At 50.6% G+C, this 10,000-nt stretch overlaps 1 protein-coding gene and 1 pseudogene across 2 annotated transcripts in view; both read right to left on the bottom strand.

The window, feature by feature from the left end:
• The window catches only part of LOC311350009 (serine protease HTRA1A-like), a 23,242-nt gene extending 21,406 nt beyond the window's left edge, over window positions 1-1,836 (bottom strand). Inside the window, exon 1 of the mRNA XM_084470042.1 lies at window positions 1,222-1,836. Coding sequence (XP_084326168.1) covers window positions 1,222-1,687 — 466 coding nt within the window. The 5' untranslated portion in view covers window positions 1,688-1,836. The remainder of the gene's footprint in view (window positions 1-1,221) is intronic.
• Window positions 1,837-4,169: 2,333 nt separating this feature from the next.
• Window positions 4,170-10,000, bottom strand: part of LOC311350215 (pleckstrin homology domain-containing family A member 1-like) — a 16,170-nt pseudogene continuing 10,339 nt past the window's right edge. The window contains exons 7-12 of the transcript XR_014684151.1: window positions 9,835-9,939; window positions 9,625-9,688; window positions 9,393-9,483; window positions 8,183-8,257; window positions 7,235-7,345; window positions 4,170-6,241 (exon numbers count right to left, since the gene is read on the bottom strand). The product of XR_014684151.1 is annotated as a pleckstrin homology domain-containing family A member 1-like (transcript). The remainder of the gene's footprint in view (window positions 6,242-7,234; window positions 7,346-8,182; window positions 8,258-9,392; window positions 9,484-9,624; window positions 9,689-9,834; window positions 9,940-10,000) is intronic.

The following is a 10,000-nucleotide window of genomic DNA, read 5'->3' as shown; positions in this document are numbered from 1 at the left end:
ACAGCAGGGACCACTTCAACTCGACTTTGACAAACTTCGATTCACAACAATCCTCCTGATTCTAAGTTCAGTGCTTAAGGCCGAAACCGAAATCAACTGGCTGATTTCAGTGACAATCACCATAAAATGTGCTTAACGGCAAACAGGCTCCGGTATTCACATATGTAGGCCGATAGACCAAAGCTCAGATAAGCATGTTGTAACAACAGAGTATAAACAGTACAGAAGAGAGAAGCCAAAAAGTTGCCGCAACACAACTTTTAGGTTTTTCCACCTTAAAATGCATTTCTCTTCAGTCCCTAACGGATGATTGCTGCCGTTATCCATGTCAATCTACAGTCAGAAACGTATAGTGCCTGCCTCAAGCTGCACACAGATATAGCGTGACCCATTGTCCCACGGCTGGAAACAATCACCCCAATGTTCCAGGCCTCCGACCCGTACCCGACTCCGACGGCCTGTGGTGCGCTAAGTGGTATCAGCTCTTTAAGGTAACAGGTGCACACACACACACACACACACACACACACGCAGACACTCACAGGCAAATATACACACGCACACTTGCGCAAAATGATTGTAAAACCAAGTCTTTAACACATGCATTGTACCAATGGGTGCAACTCCAATAATGCACGTAATTCTTTACGATGCACGTAATCCTTTACGGTGCACGCTGCAGTAAAAACACACTTGGATGAGTCATGACAGAGGAATGACACACTGATAAAGTGTCTTGAGGGTACCTTCTTGGCCTGAGTTGCCCTGCAGTTAGGGAGAACGTGCCTCGACTAGGAGAACGGTCATCGGTTTGGTATTACCTCCAAATGGATTACAATAATAATATGCTGCTGAAAAGACTCCGATATTAAACATACAAGACTAAGCCAAAAGAAACAAGCCAAAAGAAACAACTAATTAGTCATTGTACGATGAAAGGAAACAGAGAAAATCCACCAAATGTTTGCACTCTCAGCTATAAGCGGCAAAAGCAGTTATAAATGAGATACATATTGTTTGTCATCTAGTCAAATCTGGGTTTTGCACAGGTAAAATATGTAAATTATTAGTAAAATATTAATAATCATTAGGGTGAAATAGGCTACAGCTAATATCATGAGTCGCAGTATGAATGACTTCAAGCACTCCATCCCACCCCATGACGACCGAACCACCCGACTGCCGGCCCGGCTCCGTGCACAACCATGACGAACCACGTACCTTTCCCACACGCTCCCCGCTGGATGAAGATCACAGGCGGCTGCCGGAGCTTCTGCGCGCGGCTACTGACCCTCTTCAGCTCGCAGATGTTCCGGTACGACACCCCGTCGCTGCCGCACACGGGGTCGCCGGCTTTGCACACGCACACGCCGCTCTTGCTTCTCCTCCGGACGGTCACCGAGCTCCCGGCGCCCCCGGCCACGGAGCACTCCAGCCCCTCTCCGCACATCGGGTCGCCGAGCTTCCCCGCGCCACCACCGCACGCCTCGCCTTCCCCGGACGCGCACACCGAGCAGCAGCTGCACGCGTCGAGGGACTCTCCCGCCAAACAGTTGCTAGGCAGCCGGGGGCAGCTGGACTTGTCGCATCGAGTCGGACATCCGATCACGTACCTGTTGGAGAGCTGCGCGTCGGCGGACGAGGACGACGCAAAGGCGACGGTTACGCACAGCAGGGGCCAAAACATGATGGAAACTATTCAACGGAATAAAGTTAAGTTAGGCTATGGATAGGTCTACGTTTTCTAATCTACCGTCACTTTCAAACTCGTTCGATAGCTTAGAGCAGACGGTTAAACTAACGGTTTAGCCCTGTTGGGGGAGGTTTTAGGAATAAGCTGCTGTGACGAGTGACGCAGCGGGCTGTTCACGCGCCGTCTGTGAAAACAGTCGCGTGCGATCCGCCCGGCAAAGTTTCCCTACAATCACAACAAGCGTTGTGATTGGTTTAGATTCGTGACGTCTCAAACACAATAACTTATGATCTATTTTCAGAATCCGTAATGTACCCTTTAACACACACACGGTTAACTACGCTGTCTTATAAAGTGAATGATTTGGTGTTTTTGATCCAGCGGATTTTAACAAAATCAGTCTTCTTTGATAGACATAGACATAAGACATAGACATAAACATAGACATAGACATAAATGTATTAATACAATGAATATCATCTGACTGCAAACCATGCATCATCTAACATCAGTTATTCCGGGGGAACTCAAAACACACTCATTTACCACTTGTGAATGAATTAGTCACTCCTGGCTCCAAGACAAGTGGGCCTTATGGGTTTAGAGTAGAAAATCACAAGGAACGCAGGGGTCTCTTTGACTTTAATGACATAGGCTTTCCATGATCAAACATCAAAATGAACGCTAATGGGAAAATTGCAACGGCAAGTCTGAATCCCCATTCATTATGCTGTCATCCCATGTCTATAAGCCAAGACTACAGTCCCGTCGTCCTCATGATTAGAGAACGCCGTGATTAACCTCACCAGGGCCATGCCAAGCTTTAATGACAACTAATGAACCCGGTTGTAGTTTGAACTCCTTCTTTTCATTCAGAAACACGGAGGGTTAAACTTGAGGAACAGATCGAGAGACCGCCGTATAAGAGACTGTCCCACTAATTACGCTCGAACACGACATGCTGCTCAAGCAATAAGGTAGACAATACAGAACACCACTGTTGGGTTTACACGTCTGTGGTGTGCTGTGAAAACCCCTAGAGTGAACCACACGGCAATGAATCGCTGCAATAAAGGAATGCAACAAAAACAAACTACCACCACAGTGTGTGACATTGTATGGGCTGGGGAGGGGGGGGGGGGGTATTTGGGACTGCAGGTCAAGCCCCCCTGTGGTGCACCCATGCCAGGGGGTGAACAATAGGCGTAGTATCTGAGAGGCAGTTAAAGCAGGACTGTCTCGGTTGGCAATGAGTTGGATTCTGTTTTACAACTGGGCTGGATGGTTCTGTCTGGCCCTACAGCACAATGGTAGAAGGTGTCCACTTACCTCGACCTGCATAGTAATGTAAAGATACACCATCCACTACACGGAACAACTAGATGTGGATTTATGCATTTCAAGATAAAGTTAAAGTACTCTTTAACTTTATCTTATTAACTTTTATTTTTTTTATATAGCCTACTGTATATATATAGTTTAACAAAACATTGAGTTTTCTCCCTAAAAGCTCAGAGAGGAATAAATCAGCTATTCAGTGGCGCTTGTGTTACATATCTGATCACAAAATTGTAAAAGTTACACACCCGTCTGGGAATGGGGCTGATGTAACTCGTCCGGTCTCAGACTGTACCACAATCAGTTTTTATTTTTTTCTTCGCACCATAGCCCTCAATATGTTAGCTCTACAACACATGGCAAAGATCCCTGTCACCTCGCCTTTGGCCCGCGTGCCTCCACAGCCACGCCCCTTCTCTTTACTAAGCGGTGCAAGAGTTGCCCACGGTCTCAGTTCAACTACCATGGACCACATGTGTTAGCAGAGTCCCCTGGATAAGCGGTCTTTCATGTGCAACAAATGGGAGTGGATGCATTACAATAGAAAACAAGCTGAAATTAAGTTTTTTTCGGATCAGGACAAATCTATGTTTAAGACCACTAGTGCTCAGGCAGCTGGCCGGCGGATGGATACACTTATATATAGGCCTACCGGCTCTGTTCTGAGCAGGCTACGGGGCTACGCTGGGAAAATACACAGATGAAAGCAACCTCATCTGTGGAGGAACCGCCACATTCTCAAACCGAGACCCGAGTGTGTATAACCCCAACCGGACTACATTGTGGTCTGTGAGATTGCTCCCATGTAGTCACCATATGTTTACGTTTGTGTGTGTGGGGCCAGTTTGTATTTAGATGTCTCCACACCAAAGGCCGTATGTTAAAGGCCAATACAAATAAGTCACGATATGCACTTAAGACATACAAAAAAAACATCAAACATGATCATAGAAGGGTAACAATGGCATCTGCATAGATATATCTTTACAGAATAGTGCCCACACGCTTTTCTTCTTTCTGCCACAAGAGGGCAGCGTGGGCCTGCAGAGCAAAATTGACACGCTTCAGTGATCATACATATTGCCAACTAAATACAAACAGTCAAATCATATAAAAGACATTCGAAAGCAAACAACTTTAATGTGTTTTATTTCTTTAAAGTCCAAGTCAACAACATAATAAATAATACAAAACATTTCAATTGAAAACACAAGACAATGAGACACTTTGCACTTGCTTGGCTTCGCTGGGAGTGAGAGAAGTAGGCCCTTCTCCACCCCAAACGACTAGCTTATAGTAGTTACGCAGGGGTACAGTGGAAGTGTTAAAGCCCTGAAGACCTAACCGTAGCCGTAGCCTTCCACTGGGGGATAACCGACTTATTTGGCAACACAAGAACAAGCAATACAGTCAACTCAAAGTCAAAGAACGACAACAGAGTACCTCCACACTGACCTGCAAGCAGGCCTGCATATTAACACACAAAACTATTATTTTCTAACGGCACGCTCACAAAACTGCAGCTATCCATGAGCAAACTGTGGACACCGATGACAGGCTTATGCTGGCGAGTGTGAAACAGGTTGGGTATTCCGTTCGGAGTTCCCAACTTAATGAAAATTCTGTATTCCACACAGATGTTACCATTTGGCACGCTTTGAAGATGTTCTCTACTGATGTTGGATAAACACACACATTGGATTGTATTATTTTCTTCCGCCTAGCTACCAGGTCACAAAGTACTTGGTTGGTGGTAAGTGTGCGTTACATGCTATAAGAAAGTCAACTCAGAACCATTGCTTAAAACGGAGTAAGGGGGGGTGTGTGTACACACACACACACACACCTGGACCTCAAGAGAGGAGTGAACTCCGCTCGTCAATAACAAACTCATTCACAAAAGTTTAGTAAGAATTGGCTGAATGACATTAAAATAAACGTAAAATCACAATCACACACCCACAGCCATACAGGCTTAGCTTTAAAAAAATAAAATCACATGAAAAGGTTGTCCGTACCGATACAGAGTATGCGACAGTGACTGCGATGTCGTACTTACCAGTGTTAAAGAAATGGGTTTAAGACTACGATCTAGAACGGCATGAATTTCTCCCACTGAGGTGACGGGAAACGGCGCGATGGGCGCCGACCCCTACACCTTTGTCCGTTGGGTTTCCTAGCCTGCGCTGCACCACGTCACGGTGGCAGCGACAGGGGGATCTACGCGAGGAGGAAACTATTTGGATTAGTACACGGATTAGACAGGCCAGGTAGGCAATAGCTTGGGCACCTCATCAAGGGTCCTTATTTACTTGGCACAAAGTGGTTTAGAAAACAACGTAAATAGCATCTCAAGGCCCCCGCCGCGCGTACGCTCTGGAGGAACACACCGGTGCGGCTCCAGGTTAAAGTAAAGGCTTTTGCTGAATTTTTTATGACCATGAATCAGGTTAAATGCTCCTGTCATTTCTTTTGACTAAATGCTTATCTTCCATAATGGGCGGGCGGGGGGGGGAGGAGGAGGAGGAGGAGGATAGAGGATCAGCAGGTCTTCTTTGGTGCAAACAAAGCCACCACACAGAGTTCCACACAGATCCTACTATTCTTAAACATGGAAGTCCGGGGGCCCCCCGCCGTCGCGCACAGGCCCTTCAGCGGGTCCCCCAACACCGGTCCCCCGGGGGGGCCGAGGCACCAGGGCAGGCGTTGGGAGCGAGGGGGGGGGGGGGAGGGGTTGTGTGTGTGTGTGGCCGGGGGGGGGGGGGGGGGGTGCGTAGGGGCGGAGGTTTACACCTGGCTGACGGGCAGGTCGGCGGCGTCCAGATCGAGGGGCGTCGGGTCGGGCGGGCGGGGCTCGAAGCTGCTGCGCCGTCGCCACGGCGACTCCAGGTCGTGGTCGTGGGCGACGGCCGACGGCCGGCAGGTCACGGCGGCAGGCGGGACGGGTGGGCGTGGCTGGGTCGCGGCAGGAGGCTCATGAAGTGCTCGCTGTCCCAGGCCAGGCTGCGCGGGACGAGGGCGTTCCGCGACACCAGCGGCCCCCCCCCCCCGCGCTGCTGCTGCTGCTGCTGGTGGTGGTGGTGGTGGTGCTGGGGGGGCTGAGGGGCCCGGGGCCCGGGGGGCACAGAGGCAGGTACGGGCGGGCGAGGTGCGGGGGCGCCCGCGGGGGTGCGGTAGAATGTGGGAGGGGCAGAGACGGCCACATTGTTCCTGCGGTGGGTGAGAGAGAGAGAGAGAGAGAGAGAGAGAGAGAGAGAGAGAGAGAGAGAGAGAGAGAGAGAGAGAGAGAGAGAGAGAGAGAGAGAGAGAGAGAGAGAGAGAGAGAGAGAGAGGGGGAAAATAGAACAACAGAGAAAGACAGAGAGAGAGAGAGAGAGAGAGAGAGAGAGAGAGAGAGAGAGGGTGAAAGATACAGAGAAAGACAGCGAGAGACACACCCACACACACAGACAAACAAACAAACAAAGACAGGGAGAAGGTATGAGAACTACAGGCACCAGCGGTTGGGTGTCACAGTGACATCGGATGAGGTGTGTGTTCAAGCCTTGTGTGTAAAGCATAAATAGAGATGGTTACGGACTCTAAAGGGTCCACCGGTCTGCACTTCTGGAGAGGACTTTGAGCCCAGCTGGCCCTGAAGTACAAGGTGCAGGAGACAGAAGCAGGAGCAGCAGCAGCAGCAGTAGTAGTAGTAGTAGTAGCAGTAGTAGTAGCAGGAGTAGTAGTAGAAGAAGCACTAGTAGTAGCAGTAGTAGTAGTAGTAGTAGTGGTGGTGGTAGAAGATTATAGCTTGCAGTGGTAACAGGAAGCAGTAGAGAACAGTGTCTTCTAAGACGTGGAGGGGAAGGGAGGCTTTTCCGCTGGCCATCACTTCACTCTCTGAAACACACAAACACGTCACACAGAGGCACAGGGGGAGACCGGTAGTGAAGCAGAGTATTAAAGTGAAGGACAGAGTAGAATTAGTCATTAGTCCCATGGTTAGACCCACAGACCCACATTTGATCTACCACATTAAAAGACCTCAACATCCCAAAGTCTCGAGACTTGTAAAAAAGACAGTTAGCGCACACCACAGCACTGCACAGTGCGAGCCTCTAAACCCACCGCTAACGTCAACCATGTTTTAAAACCACCACCACGTCAAGTGGAGGAGCAGCGCAAGTGGATTAGTAGAGTGGAGAGGAGAGTGACGACGAACACCTGAATTCTGTGGCGGAGGGATACGTTTTCACATACAGGCAGCGGACGGGAGGGAAGAAGACAGACAAGCAGGAAGTCACACATCTAAGACAGGTGCACAGCTGCAGAAGGCTGCAGAGAGACGGAGAGAAGGCACAGGGGGGGGGAGGGAGGGAGGGAGGGAGAGAGACACAGACCGTGAGAAGTGTGCACGAGAGAGACGCCTATACATTGTCGCACGGACAAAGCGGGCGAGGGCAAAGAAATACGACACAGATCTGTGTATATAGTTTCTATATATGCACAGATCTGGTTGGCGTGTTAGTGTTTTGCGAACAGTGCAGGTATATGAAAGCATCATATGTACAATGGGGTCATGAGCACATTGTCTAAGCGTGGGTGAGGTAAACTCGTAAGCAGGCCGGGGGGTCGGTGGTTTTGGTTGTATGTTCTTTGCAAAGTGAGTCACAGCAGAACATGCAACTCGGATGAAACGTGCATGCCAACGTCTTTCTGGGGAAGGGCTTCACTTGCATCACGCGTGTTCATATTATGGGACGGTTCGCATTCGATGAAGAACAAAAAGGTAGGCATCCAAAATGTGGCAAGGACCGACAAGTGTGCTCAGTGCGTGGGACAGAAGGTTAGGGATTATTGGAGGATAAAGTGTGGGACAGGGCGCTGAAAAAATAAAGTAAGAGCCAAAAAAAAAAACTAAAAGAAAGCTGTGGACGATAGAGAGCGCGCAGTGTAGCGCCAGGCCATATAGAGTATTCAGGAGCTGCGCTTTGGTTCACACAAGCAAAGAAGCTTTGGAAGAGCGCTGTCCACGCCGGCTTGAGCCATGTCCCTAAAAACAAGAGTCAGCCAGAGAGCGGAAAACAAAGCGTAAAAAGGTCCGTTTTAGGGAGCGTTTTTAAGGGGGGGTGTGGCGAAAAAAACAAGGGTGACTTAGAGTGGAGGACGTACGTGCTGCTACACTCCCCGATTCGGGTCGTGTACCGCTGTATGCAGGGGTTGGACAGTCCGTCTGCCCTGCCGCATCTGCAACAACACATTGCACAGCTGGGTTAGAGCAGCTAGGCCGTCCGGGGGGGGGGGGGGGGGGGGGAGGGAGGGAGAAGGGAGGTGACGGAGAGAGGAGGAGGGGCGAAAGGGAGGAGGTGGAAGATGGAAGAGGGAGGATGAAGAGGGAGAAGGAGGACGGAGGATGGAGAAGGGAGCAGACTGAGAGGGGGGAGTATAGGGAGCGAAAGGAGGGTGAGGAGGAGGGAGAAAAAGAGGGAGGGAGGAGGAGGAGTAGAATACAGAGGAGGAGGAGAGGAGGAGGGAGAAAAAGGAGAGAGGAGGAGGAGGAGGACTATGTATCTAAGAACAACAAGTGGAGGAGGACCATGGGGGATCAGAGCAGAGAGGGAAAAGGTAGGAGCGCTGCATCGTTTCCTCCGTGCTCCTAACATGCGCTCCTCCTCCTCCGACCCGGAGCCGCGACGCCGTGACCTCACCGGCCGGCCGCGCCCTGAGCCCTCGCCGCTGAGTGATAAGTGTTTCATGGTCGATAATAACTACAAACAAACAACAACAACAAGACGGCAGACCACAGACGCTGATGAGCGGAGAGGACAGAGCATGCATCAGCAACCCCCCCCCCCCCCACCCACCCACCCACCACCCCCGCCACCCCGCCCCGGCCCCCCCCAACCGTGCACGTTGGGGCTTGTTGGGCGGGAGGGGACAGACCACAACACGCGCGCTGTTAAACAAGGTGCGACGTCGCAAGCAAAGGGAGAACCTTTGAAGAGAATGCAGAGGGAATTAGGAAAAAGCGAAAGTCGTAAATAGCCGTCGTTTTTCCGTTTGAACTGCAAAAAATCCGGGGTGGATCCCCGGACTACGTTTCGTAGACTTCCTACGACGATGTGGAGACCTGTGTGTGCGATGTTTCAACACTACCTGGCACTTATTGAAACAGAAACGCGTTTCAACAACGATGGCACTTTGTCCGTGCTGACTTTAGCGTTCACTTTTACGCCAGCATATAGTGTGTGTGTGTGTGTGTGTGTGTGTGTGTGTGTGTGTGTGTGTGTGTGTGTGTGTGTGTGTGTGTGTGTGTGTGTGTGTGTGTGTGTGTGTGTGTGTGTGTGTGTGTGTGGTGTGTGTCTCTCTCTCTCTCTCTTACTGTGGCTGCTGATCTCCCGGGGCCCCCTCTGGGCCACGATGGCCCCTGAGATGGCCTTGATCCAGCTGTGCATCTCCTCCGGGCTGTCGGCCTGCAGGGGGGGGGGGGGGACAACAGCAGCAGCAGCGCGGGTCAACGAGACAGACGGCCAGACAGACAGACAGACAGACAGACAATGGTTGGGTGAGCCGCTACAGTTGATGCTGAATGAAGTGAGTGAAGGAGTCTTTACCTGTATATAAAATGTCCTGGACTGGGTGACGACTTCAAACAGGTTGTCCCTCATCAGAATATCACTGCCCACAGAAAAACAGAACAACACTCAGAACCACGTTGGCGTAGGCTCCAACAAATGATGAATGCATCCAAAGTGAAAACAACGGACAACGTGTGAGGGGGACGTGTTGGCGGGGGGGGGGCGGGGGGAGGCCGGGTCACCCACCTCTGTTTGCACTCCTGCACTTTGTGCACCTCCTTCAGCAGGATGCTCCTCAGCGGCTCCTTCTCCTGCGGGCGCACACACACAGGGAGGGCAGAGCGGAAGCCACTTAAAACCCAAACAGAGACCTAAACAGTGGTGGACTGTTGGCTGTGCGCACACGGCCTCA

The sequence above is a fragment of the Micromesistius poutassou genome (genome assembly GCF_964030765.1).
Source record: "Micromesistius poutassou genome assembly, chromosome: 7".
Classification (NCBI taxonomy): domain Eukaryota; kingdom Metazoa; phylum Chordata; class Actinopteri; order Gadiformes; family Gadidae; genus Micromesistius; species Micromesistius poutassou.
The sequence above is the reverse complement of the archived record's forward strand: the minus strand, read 5'-3'. Positions and strand labels throughout refer to the sequence as shown.